At 30.7% G+C, this 12,550-nt stretch overlaps 5 protein-coding genes across 5 annotated transcripts; 3 read left to right on the top strand and 2 right to left on the bottom strand.

Moving 5' to 3' along the window:
* Positions 1 to 119: 119 nt before the first annotated feature.
* BN7_5581 (uncharacterized protein) lies at positions 120 to 2,419 on the bottom strand (the record flags this gene model as incomplete). Its single annotated transcript, XM_011273863.1, has 2 exons — positions 120 to 1,780; positions 2,212 to 2,419. 2 exons carry the CDS (start codon positions 2,417 to 2,419, stop codon positions 120 to 122), a joined length of 1,869 nt encoding a protein of 622 aa, XP_011272165.1.
* Positions 2,420 to 3,858: 1,439 nt separating this feature from the next.
* Positions 3,859 to 6,027, top strand: BN7_5580 (alpha-mannosyltransferase; the record flags this gene model as incomplete). Its single annotated transcript, XM_011273862.1, has 1 exon — positions 3,859 to 6,027. One exon carries the CDS (start codon positions 3,859 to 3,861, stop codon positions 6,025 to 6,027), a length of 2,169 nt encoding a protein of 722 aa, XP_011272164.1.
* Positions 6,028 to 7,193: 1,166 nt separating this feature from the next.
* BN7_5579 (alpha-mannosyltransferase) lies at positions 7,194 to 9,368 on the top strand (the record flags this gene model as incomplete). The annotated part of the gene is made up of 1 exon (XM_011273861.1): positions 7,194 to 9,368. One exon carries the CDS (start codon positions 7,194 to 7,196, stop codon positions 9,366 to 9,368), a length of 2,175 nt encoding a protein of 724 aa, XP_011272163.1.
* Positions 9,369 to 9,568: 200 nt separating this feature from the next.
* Positions 9,569 to 11,326, bottom strand: TAH18 (NAPDH-dependent diflavin reductase; the record flags this gene model as incomplete). The annotated part of the gene is made up of 1 exon (XM_011273860.1): positions 9,569 to 11,326. One exon carries the CDS (start codon positions 11,324 to 11,326, stop codon positions 9,569 to 9,571), a length of 1,758 nt encoding a protein of 585 aa, XP_011272162.1.
* Positions 11,327 to 11,794: 468 nt separating this feature from the next.
* MGE1 (mitochondrial nucleotide exchange factor MGE1) lies at positions 11,795 to 12,469 on the top strand (the record flags this gene model as incomplete). The annotated part of the gene is made up of 1 exon (XM_011273859.1): positions 11,795 to 12,469. The coding sequence occupies one exon, from the start codon at positions 11,795 to 11,797 to the stop codon at positions 12,467 to 12,469; it is 675 nt and encodes a 224-aa protein (XP_011272161.1).
* Between the last annotated feature and the right edge of the window lie 81 nt (positions 12,470 to 12,550).

Here is a 12,550-nt window from a genome sequence, read left to right as displayed (position 1 = left end):
AAAAATTGAATATAAATATACACAGCGGCTAATTTTACAATCGTTGTGAATCTCAAAGAAGCGCATAATTTATTAAATCAATATCAATAAAACCTAGTAAATGTAAAAACAAAAGTTACCTAAATAAACTTGAAAACAATTTTGGTGATAATAACCAGAAGACAAGCTAAGAAATATGGTCCAGCAATACTAGTTGCAAGTGAAGTACCCATTGAGTCAAAAGATGTTGAGTTGTTTATAGTGGCATTGGAATTTGTCAAGTTTGTTGCAATATAACCTGTAGTAGAGTTACTCCATGTGGTGTTTGTATCTTCAAATTCAGTAGATCTTTTATTTAATGGCACTGGATCACGAATATTATCATCATTATAATCAAAATCGTATACTATATCGAAATTGAAACGATCTTTATTGATCTTTTTGAGGTCAGATGCATCGAAGAAACCTTCGAAGATTTTTTCAATTTCTTCTGGGGACTTGAAATCACCAGTACTTGCAGCTTCAAACTTCATGAATTTTTTGTCATCCCAATCATCATCATATTTATTTTCATTCCAAGAGTCATCAAAATCCTTCCAAGCATCCCATTCACCCCAATAATCATCATCATCATCAAATCCATCACTTAAAAGTTCACCTAAAATCCAACTTTTCTTTTCACTAAGTTTTTTCAAATATAAAATGATGTAGATTGGGATTTTTTTTAATCTTTTGGCTAAAAAGTATAATCTGTATAAAATTTCAGTTAAAAGGTAACGAATTTCCCAAATGATCTGAAGTATGATTTTGATGAATAACCTTATTAAAACTTTTAATCTCCATAAAACGTTGAATGGGAAATTCTTGATAAATTTCACAATAATTCTGATAATACAATATTTGATATGTCTTATGATTCTTTTGATCTTTTCAATAGTTTTGATCACCACAAAGATTGCAATACTACTTTTACTCTTCAAGATCTTTTTAGCTTTAAATACTTTATAAATAAGTCTAGTCTTTTCAACAGCATCTTCAACTTTATGGATCACTTTCTTTACAGCACCAGCGGCTTGAACTAAGTCCTCTAATTTTTCAGTTGGTGTTAAACCTGTAACATCTTCAAGAAGGAAATCTTGTAAAAGTTCATAGTCTTCATCAGGATTCCAATACTGTTTGAAATTTTCCCCTGCATCTTTTGGTTTATAAGATGATTGCAATTCAGCGGAGCCGCTCTGTTCAGCTCCAGGCAAAGGACCAACTAGACCTTGATCAACCACTTGATCAGCATCTTCTTCAACCGTGCCAACACTAACATCATCGACCTTTCCAGCCAGCCCAGAATTGACATTGTCCTCTTCTGGAAGGAGTCTTTTGTGTAAAGGTGAAGGAACTGTGAGACTATCAGAGCTCATGACTTGTTCATAATATTCTTGGTTTTCGATTAAAATGTCAGCCGTTTCAACCATTTCATCTGGGGTAAGACTAACCAAAATTCTAGAGAAATGCAATAAACGTTGATATATATTTTCAAGTTCATTATTCAATTTGAATATCTGCTTTTCAAGTTCTTCAAACGCCATATCTTCCAATTCCTCTTTAGAATCACTCAATCTCCAAGTCAATTCTCTAAACTTTTCCAAATGAACAGGATCATTACCAGGATTCAAGACATCATAGCCTTCACTTAAGAACTGAAGAACTTCATCACCATCAATAAATGTTGTAACTGAGAATCCATCTTTAAAAATTCCAGCTATAGTAATATCACCAATGTCTTCAACAACATTTTGTTCTTCAGCTTGTGAACATACAAACCTCAGAATAAAACTAAGCACAAAGAAGCCAAAGCACCTGTTCAAAAACATGATGTTTGAATATGGAGTGAGCTTGATTCAAGATAAAGGATAGTTCTTGAAGAAGGAAGAGATTTGAATTTTGATGGCGGTTAATTTAATTTTTTTTTTGAAATGTTGAAGATATATTCAGCGGCTAATTCAATTTTTACTAATTCCTTATCATCTCATTTATTATTCATTTATTTGGAAAACCTGGTGTTGATTTTAACTTCAAGTTCTTTTGAATACTCATCCAACTCATTACTGATATTTTCAAGAAGATCGACTTTGGATTCCAAGTTTTCAAGGTATTGAAGTGATTGATTCAAAGATTCATCTGTTTTGGTGGTTAACAATGGTGTTTATAAAACAAAAAAAGGAACACAAAACATACTTGATCTGCTTATATTTTCAGCTTTAACAGATAACTGCTTCATTTCTTCTTCCTTCTTGATATATTGCAAAGTGTTTGAGGTGTTGGTTTGTCTTAAGGAATCAATTTTAACTAATGTATTTTCAGTATCATCTTCCAAAACATGCTTCATGGATTCCAAAGAATCATTCACAAGCCTCTTAGTACGTTCTGATGCTACTGATGACATTCCCGGTGAGTTTTAAAAGAGGTGAAAGAAGGCTTTGCTGAAATATTTTGAGGATGCAATTTGGTTCCTGAATGTTGGTGATATGCTTCTATAGTTGACGTTCCAAAATCGCGGATTATTATAAAGAAATTAGCTAGAGGTTACATAAGCACTGTTTGGAAAGAATGCATGCTCTGCCTACACCTTATTCCATTCACTAGCTAGTAGCTAGTAGCTAGTACGCAGTATGCAGGCAAGCCACAAACCACCACATGATAGCTTAAGTTCCTGGACTGCCTGGGGCCTGGGCCTTGGGGCAAAGATTTCAAAGGATCATAAAACAGCTGGATCAATCCAGGGGTAAGACGTGAGATTGATCTTAATGTACATGGGTACATCTTTTGATCAAAAATTTTAACATTTACATGAGTTGATCTAATTACATGAGCGATCGATTATAAGATATGATCCATGAATCATAATTCAACTATATGGAAATTAGGCGTCCCCGCATTGTCCATTATAATCTAGTATATGTTTGTACGACGTATTGAATTCTGAGATCATATAACATATAAGTCATGATGTCTGTACAACATATTTTGAAGAACATTATCCTTCGAGATTCTAGCTATATTAACAGGAATCATATCGCATGCTATAATAAAATGATCTAATGTCCTGCTTGCATGAGTGCTGATGATTTATAACCAATATAATCGAGAATTGCATAGAATGTCTATATCATATAAGATCAAAGTTATACCGCAAAAGGAAGAGGTCTCAACTCGATCAACTTAAGGTTTATACAAGTGTACAATTAGTTACAGCACATGTGAATCGTGATTACAATATTACAATGGAAGCTGTACGTAAGATCAAGCCTTAACAAATATATAAACTGAAGTTCTCAACCAACCTTATACCACTTATATTATATGAGATCACAATATCATGGGCTCAGCTTAACAAGGTTTGAATTCTTTGTACACTATGCAGCCCAAATCTCAACCATGAAAAATCCGCTCAACGATATCGATGTGGTTTAAGGTACACATTCAACGTACAAACTTAGTAGTTAGTACGTGGGAAATTGAGTCATGAGGAACAATTTATACTAATAGACATCCAAGCTACTATAAGACACATTGGAATGGTATGTTGGCTTCAATTAAGATCAACTACTTCTAATATCTGAGATCCATGGACCATGAGTTTGAATTAGGAGTACGCTAGCGTATCTCTTTGCGGCAGTGTGTCTATTTCCATGCGTCAAAATGCAGATTTAAAATTAATTTATCAGTTGTCGAAAAGTTAAAAGAAATATTTTGTAACAAGTACAAAAGATGAACTTTTATTTCTACAAGGTGATTAAAATACAACAAATCTTATGAACTTAGTCTTATTCAATTCTTTATTTTAATATCATAATCCAATTTCAACATCTTGGTGCTACAACCATGTCTATAGGACGAGTGATACAGTTAGTGAAAAACGTGCTACGGTCCAGGTTATCCATCATTTCCTTATTGTTTGTTTTCATATTATTCCAGATCTATTATTACAAACTTAACTTCAGCAATGATTTATACTACTTAAAAGGTGAAGAAACAGAAGAAACATTCATAAATAGACTTAAAGGTGTAAATAATGGGAATAAAGTTTATGTCAATGATCATAATTCAGACATCTCAGAAGCCTATACAAATCTCATAAAAGATTACGGAGAAACTTTCAATAATTACCCATTTCATGAAAAATGCTCCATTTATTTTGACTCATTATACAAAACAGATCATGATTGGGCTCTGACAGATTTCCATGATTTACCATATGATGGTGGTATTTTTGAACGTAAGGGTAATTTCATAATGAATAGTTTGAAAACTTACAAAAATAAAAAATACAAAGATATGGATCCTGAAGAATTTAAAAAGATGGCTGACGAACAAAATTTGAACAAAGTTTTCGAAGTTGATTATCAAAGAGCAGTCAGAGAGACAAAAGATACTGAAAGAAAATTAGTTGATGCATCAACACATCTAAGAGTTTACGGTGCTTGTTATTTAGATCAATACGGCACATTAAACACACTGAAATCAGATCCAAAAATTGAGCAACAATGTCTTGATATAGAGATGAGAATGTTCCCTTGGTTTAGTAGAAGAATGCCAAAATATACTAGATGGGATGGAACAGTAAAATATTCAATGCCAATAATGTCCGAATATACAGACCAAAAATATGAATATAATCCAATTGTTAGTAATTGTTTTATGAAAAGTTTGAGAAGTCAATTGAATGGTAAAGGTATTACAATCAGTGCTAAAGATAGTCATTTTGGCCAATTATCAGGATTGTTACCATTATTAAGAGCATTAGGTAATAAGCTTCCAATGGAAATTGTTCATAAAGGTGATATGAGTGAAAAAGTTCAAAACAAATTAATCGAAATAGCTCGTATGGATACACCAGATTTAACCAAGGTTGAAAATTTAAATCATATATTACAATTAAGAAATATTACAAATTTTGATGAAAAAAACAAAACACAAATGGATATTTTATTTCCAAAACAAGAATTATGGTTTGTTAATGTTCAAAATGCAATTTCAGGTAGTTATCAAGGTAAATTTAATAACTATGCTAATAAATTATTAGCATATTTTTTCAATTCTTTCCAAGATTGTATTTTGATGGATACAGATACAATTCCATTAGTTGAATTAGAAGCTAAAATTTTAGGATCAAATGCTTATAAAGATCATGGTGCTTATTTCTTTAAAGATCGTGAATTATATCAACAAGGCGCAGTTTCAGATAGGAAATTTTTCTCCAAATTAATGCCATCTAAGATTGATACTGCATTTTTCGGTATTCCTAAAACAACAGATTTTACAATGAAGAATAGATTCATTGGGGGTGGATTCTGGCATTATATGGAATCAGGTATTGTAGCAATTGATAAGGTTAAACATTTTACTGGTGTTTTAACAACATTACAATTACAAATATGGGCACCTGCAGCTTCAAAAGTCTGGGGTGATAAAGAATTATTTTGGTTAGGTTTATCCATATCTGGTGATGAAAATTATTATATGAATAAATTAGCTTCTGGATCAGTTGGCCAATTAACACCAAAGAGTCAACGATTGTTCGAAGGTAAAGAATTAATTGGTAGAGAATTATGTTCAACACATCCAGCTCATGTTTCAAGTGAAGATAATTCAACTTTATTATGGTTTAATTCTGGATTTCAATTCTGTAAAAAAGAAACAGCTAGACAAGATATGCAAAAAGGTTATTTTAAAAAAATACCAAGTATCACAACAGTGGAAGAATTAGACTTCCATTATAAGAATTTTATCAAGATTGATGCAGTTATTGTTCCTAAACATGCTGAATATTATGAAAATCGTAATAATGGAGAAAATCCAAGAGGTTGGGGTTTAATGAATGAATGTGGTGGGTATATGTTTTGTGCATATGATAAAATTGCAGGTAAAGATGATAAAGAAACAAATGGGTTACTTGTCGAATTTGATGAAGAACAACGTAAAATTTATGACTTTTATGGATCGGTTTGGATACATGGTCAATCAATTTTTTCAAAACCTATAGAAAACTAAATTATATCACTTCATCTAGATTAGATCTAGCATAAAAACATCCATGCATTTTTTTTATATTCTATCAATAAATGAACAGAGTATCATATTATTACATAGACCAACTATATTATGGTATATATTAGCTGTTTGTTTCCCTGTGACCTGTGACCCTCTCCATTTGAATTATAATGAGACTAATTAATGAGGTTCAATATTTTGTTTTTGTTTTTGAATTTTTTGAGGTTTTCAATAATATATCATAATATTTATTAAGGCCTGATTTGCACTTTTCTTGTAGATATTATCGTCTATAGCTATTAAAATAAGCTGAGCTACAATATTGTTTTGTCATGATGGTCTAACTAGTGTAACCCAGCATTCAAAAGTCATAGATTCAAGCTTGAAAATTGACATAATTTTAGGTCCTGAAGACCCACGAATATATAATCAATATAGCATAATTGTATCATGAGTCAATACTTCAGTGTGACTTCTGCAGCAAATATTGAATCAAATTGTAAATAGTATATAGATTGATCTTATTAATACCAAATTGGGAAACTAGGCAGGAGTTACATAATCAGCGCTAAAGAATTTGATCAAAAGAACTCATTGTTTATTTTTTATTGTTCAATCAACTTCATACAAGTCACAAGTTTCCAATTACACGAGCTTCAGATCATCCAAAATCTAATCATGAAAGATATGATTTATGGATTTTAGAAACGTTTTTCGTTCTCTATTGCTTGAACTTTGCACTATTAACCATGTTCCATGGCCACGAATCCTGATGTCTCACTTGTTGTTTCTATTGATCAGTTGATTAAATATTGGAATTTTTCGCTGAAGCCTGAAACAGAAATGCTAGACACTTGCTAGTACAACAGGCTACAGCACATTATGAGTAGCTTGTCAATCAGATTTCCATTAATTTCATCGTGTTTTGTGTTTTTTTATACCAGTTGTTTTCGCCACATGATGGGTTCATAATATCAAGGTATGCAGTTCAAATCTCAACCACCACAACTACAAGTATAGACGTTAGCCTCAAATTTTCACAACTGATAAAAATATAACAATCTGTCTATTCAATACTTCATTTGCTCAAACTACTCATCATATATTAAGATATCCGTACTAAATTAGAGAATATTCCAATATACCACCATTTGGTACTACCAACCATGTACATAGGACGAGTGATACAGTTAATCAAAAACATACTACGGTCCAGATTATCCATCATTTCACTATTGTTTGCCTTCATATTATTTCAGTTATACTATTACAAACTTAACTCCAATAATGATTTATATTATTTAAGAGCTGAAGAAAAAGAAGAAATACTTATAAATAGACTTAAAGGTGTAAATAATGGGAATAAAGTTTATGTCAATGATCATAATTTAGATATCTCACAAGCTTATACAAACCTCATAAAAGATTATGGAGAAACTTTCAACAATTACCCATTCCATAACAAATGTGCCATTTATTTTGACTCATTATACAAAACAGATCATAATTGGGCCTTGACAGATTTCCATGATTTACCATATGATGGTGGTATCTTTAACAATAGGGAAGGTTTCATAAAGAATAGTTTAAATACCTACAAAGAAGAAAAATATAAAGATATGGATCCTGAAAAATTTAAAAAAATGGCTGATGAACGAGAGTTAAACAAAGTTTTTGAAATTGATTATCAAAGAGCAGTCAAAGAAACGAGAGATACCGAAAGGAAACTGATCGATGCATCAACACATCTAAGAGTTTATGGGGCTTGCTATTTGGATCAATACGGTACATTGAACAAACTTAAATCAACACCAAAAATTGAACAACAATGTCTTGATATAGAAATGAGAATGTTTCCTTGGCTAAGTAGAAGAATGCCAAAATATACTAGATGGGATGGAACAATAAAATTTTCAATGCCAATAATGTCTGAATATACAGAACAAAAATATGAGTACAAACCAACTGCTAATAATTGTTATATGAAAAGTTTGAAAAGTCAACTGAATGGTAAAGGTATCACATTAAGTGCTAAAGATAGTCATTTCGATCAATTGTCAGGATTATTACCATTATTAAGAGCTCTAGGAAATAAACTTCCAATAGAAATTGTACATAAAGGTGATATGAGTGAAGAAGTTCAAAACAAATTAATTGGAATAGCTCGTATGGATACACCAAAATTATCTAAAATTGAGAATTTAAATCATGTATTACAATTAAGAAATATTTCAAATTTTGATTCCAAAAATAAAACTCAAATGGAACTACTTTTCCCTAAACAAGAATTATGGTTTGTTGATGTTCAAAATGCGATTTCAGATAATTATCAAGATAAATTCCATACATATGCTAATAAATTATTAGCATATTTCTTCAATTCTTTCCAAGATTGTATCCTGATGGATGCAGATACAATTCCATTAGTTGATCTAGAGACTAAAATCTTAGGTTCAAATGCTTATGAAAACCAAGGGGCTTATTTCTTCAAAGATCGTGAATTATATCAACAAGGTGAAGTTTCAGATAGGAAATTTTTCTCAAAATTAATGCCATCTAAAATTGATACTGCATTTTTCGGTATTCCGAAAACAACAGATTTTACAATGAAGAATAGATTCATTGGGGGTGGATTCTGGCATTATATGGAATCAGGTATTGTAGCAATTGATAAGGTTAAACATTTTACTGGTGTTTTAACAACATTACAATTACAAATATGGGCACCTGCAGCTTCAAAGGTTTGGGGAGATAAAGAGTTATTTTGGTTAGGTTTATCCATATCTGGTGATGAGAATTATTATATGAATAAATTAGCTTCTGGATCAGTTGGTCAATTAACACCTAAGATTCAAAGGTTATTTGAAGGCACAGAATTGATAGGTAGAGAATTATGCTCGACACATCCAGCTCATATATCAAGTGAAGATAATTCAACTTTATTATGGATCAATTCTGGTTTCCAATTTTGTAAGAAAGAAAAAGCTCAAGAAGATATGGAGAAGGATTTTTTTAAAAAATTTCCAAATATTAAATCAGTAGAAGATTTAGATCATCATTATAAAAATTATATCAAAATTGAAGCAGTTATTGTTCCAAAACATGCTGAATATCATGAAGATCGTCATAATGGAGAAAATTCAAGAGGTTGGGGTTTAATGAATGAATGTGAGAGATATCTGTATTGTGCATATGATAAAGTTGCAGGAAAAGATGATGAAGAAACAAATGGGCTACTTGTTGAATTTAGTGAAGAACAACGTAAACTTTATGATTTTTATGGATCGGTTTGGATAAATGGTCAATCAATTTTTTCAGAAACATTACATGAAAAAGAGTAAAACTACTACATTAAGGGAGTTGATATCTATTATGGAAATCTGCATTTTTAATTCTATAAATAAATAACAAAAATAATATTATTACATACAATGACACAAATCAAATGAACAAGTTTTTCTCTGTCTTTGTACTCCAATTTGTTTGAAGTTGATTATTTATTATTTAATTAAGATGATATAAAACTTTCAATAATTATTGATCACCAAGTTTCTTGTAGATATCTATTATTTGCTTCTAATTCTAATAAATATTGTTTTGCTTGATTTTTACTTAATCCTTTAGTTTCCTCCAAGATAGTTTCAAAAGTCATACGAACTTGATTTGGCATTTTACCCGAAGATCCACAAATATAAATAACCGCATTACCATGAGTTAATAATTCTGTAATTAATTCAGATTGTAAATATAATTGATCTTGAACATAACCACCATTTTCTCTTGAAAAAGCAGTGAATAGAGTTAATCTTTCTTTTTTTTCTAATTCTTTCCATTCTTCACCATAAAGGAAATCCTTGTTATGATATCTATTACCCAAAAATAAATATAATTGATTTTTATTAGCATTAAAATCGAAAACTCTTTGATGAATTAATGATCTCATTGGTGCAATACCAGTACCTGGTGCAATCATTATTATTGGAACTTCAGGTTTTGGTAATTTTAAATTATTTCTATCAATTCTAAAAATTATTTCATCACCTTCTTTTAAGTTTTTCAACCAGGATGTACATAAACCTTTTCTAATTCTTCTAATCATTGTTTTATATTGCACCACAGCGATAGTTAATTCAACTTTTGAAGAATTTGGTGAAGATGCAATGGAAAATAATCTTGGTTTAATTAATGGGAATAAATCCAAAATATATTCTAATGGTATTTTAACCGAAAAAAATTCTTGTATAGTCTCTAAGATAGATCTTCTTGGTCTATTTGCATAATTATATAATTCTTCAGGATCTTTATAAGAACTAAATTCTTTTAATTTTTCTCGTTCTCTTTCATCAGATGCAAAATGATATAAAAGGGCGAAAAATGATCTTCTTGGTATGGATCTCAAGTCTAAATGATGTGTAAATAATGATCTTAATGTAGGTGTTTTGATGAAAGAACCATCAATTAATGGGTAAGGTTCTTCAATTAAGATTCTTCTATCAGCAATTTCTGTCCAGCCTTGAATTTCTAATAAAGAATCAACTTCTTTAGGGTCATTAGTTGGGAATAAAGATATAGTATCACCTGGTTGATAATTTAATTGTTGGGTTTTATCTAATATTGAAAAATGTCTAACATCTTGGAAATGATCATCTGAAGTAATTCTAATGTTTTTCTCTACTGTTCCAATTCTTAAATTTGGATCATTTCTTGTTAATGCAATTTCTTTTATCAAAGTATCAGTTTTCCTTTTAGGTTTTTTCAAATCAATTGATATTTGAAATTTTGGTGGTAATTTAACATCATCAGGTACTGGAGTTTGACCTAAAGGTAATGGGAATTTTTCATTTAAATTTTTCAAAAGTAAATTTTGAAATTCAATATAATAACCATCAGCACCTTGAGAACTTTGTTCATCACTTTCAGCTCTTTTACTAAATTCCACACCACCTAATTGTAAAATTCTATTATGTAATTTTTTAACAGCCCAATTAAATTTTGGATAAGAAGAATCACCAAGACCAAAAGTTGTAAAATATAAATGATTTAATAAATCATTGGGTAGTTTCCTCTTGAGCATAAATTTCCAAAACTTTCTTGAATTTTTAGGGAATTCACCTTGACCAGTTGTTGAACAAAAAATAATTAATAATCTAACTGATAATAAATTTTTCAAATCATAATCATCTAAAGAAGATAAATGAACTTTGAAATGTAGTCTTTCCAAACTCCTCGTCAGCGTTTCTGCAAAATCTTGTGCATTCCCAGTCTCTGAACCGAATAGGACAGTTATTGATCTGTCCATTATTGCCTCTATAATGTCTATATGTATATGAAATCAAGTATTATAAGCAATGAATATTAATAGCAGCAGCAGCAGCAGCACAAAGGGTCCAAGGGGTATGAATATGAGATGAATGCAATGCAATGATGAATAAATAATAGATGGACTTCCCCAACAGATGCCTATGAACAACACTAAAACCTTTTAAATATTTCAATATATCCAAATATATTTTTCGTAATCTTGATTATGTCTCTTGATATTGGTCAAAAAAATGAAAAATAAGCGGAAAAATAAAATCAGAAAAGATTACGTAATTACAAATCAATTACGAGGATTTGATCACATGATCTTGGCACTTTGAGTTCCGAGGGCGGTTCAAAAAAAAAGGTTTTTAAATTTCTTTGAAAAGTCGACGAATTCAAACTTCATTGTTACAAGAGGCAAGTTCATACAATCTCTATTTGAAGAGTAATAAGTTATAGTACAATGTTTAGAACAGCATTAAAAGCCCCAATTACCAACACCCTAAGGTTCCAAGCCGCAAGACAAACCAGATCAATTGCCCCAGGTTTTGTCAGATTCTATAGTGAAGAGGCTAAAAAAACTGAAGAATCAGAAACTAAAACAGAAGAAACTAATGAAGCTACTAATGAAGCTACTGATGAAGTTTCTCAATTAAAAGCAGAAGTTGAAAAATCTAAAAAAGATTTAGCTGTTTTCAAAGATAAATATTTAAGAGCCATTGCAGATTTCCAAAATTTACAAGGTTCAACAAAACGTGAAATTCAAAAATCAAGAGATTTAGCATTAAAATCATTTGCAAAAGATCTTTTACAAACTGCTGATACTTTTGATATTGCTTTAGCTACTTTAGAAAAAGATGCTGCTGATCCAGAAAATCGTTCAAAAGAAATGAAGGATTTAGTTGAAGGTGTTAAATTAACTCAAAATATGTTCAATAATACTTTGAAAAGACATGGTTTAGTTAGATATGATCCAGTTGATGTTCCATTTGATGCTAATATCCATGAAGCTGTTTTCTTTGTCCCACAACCAGATAAAGAACCAAATTCTGTTTTCTTTGTTCAACAACCTGGTTATTATTTAAATGAACGTGTTTTACGTCCAGCTAAAGTTGGTGTTGTTAAAGGCCCAGAATAAAATTAATGACTTTAAAACTACAAATATTGAGCAAAATGAACAACTTTGTTCTCTATTTTCATGACTATTAATGCTTCCTGT

This window comes from Wickerhamomyces ciferrii, contig 00220, assembly GCF_000313485.1.
Source record: "Wickerhamomyces ciferrii WGS project CAIF00000000 data, strain NRRL Y-1031 F-60-10, contig 00220, whole genome shotgun sequence".
Lineage (NCBI taxonomy): Eukaryota > Fungi > Ascomycota > Saccharomycetes > Phaffomycetales > Wickerhamomycetaceae > Hansenula > Hansenula ciferrii.
Note: the sequence above shows the minus strand (reverse complement) of the source record. Positions and strands in the feature narration are given on the sequence as shown.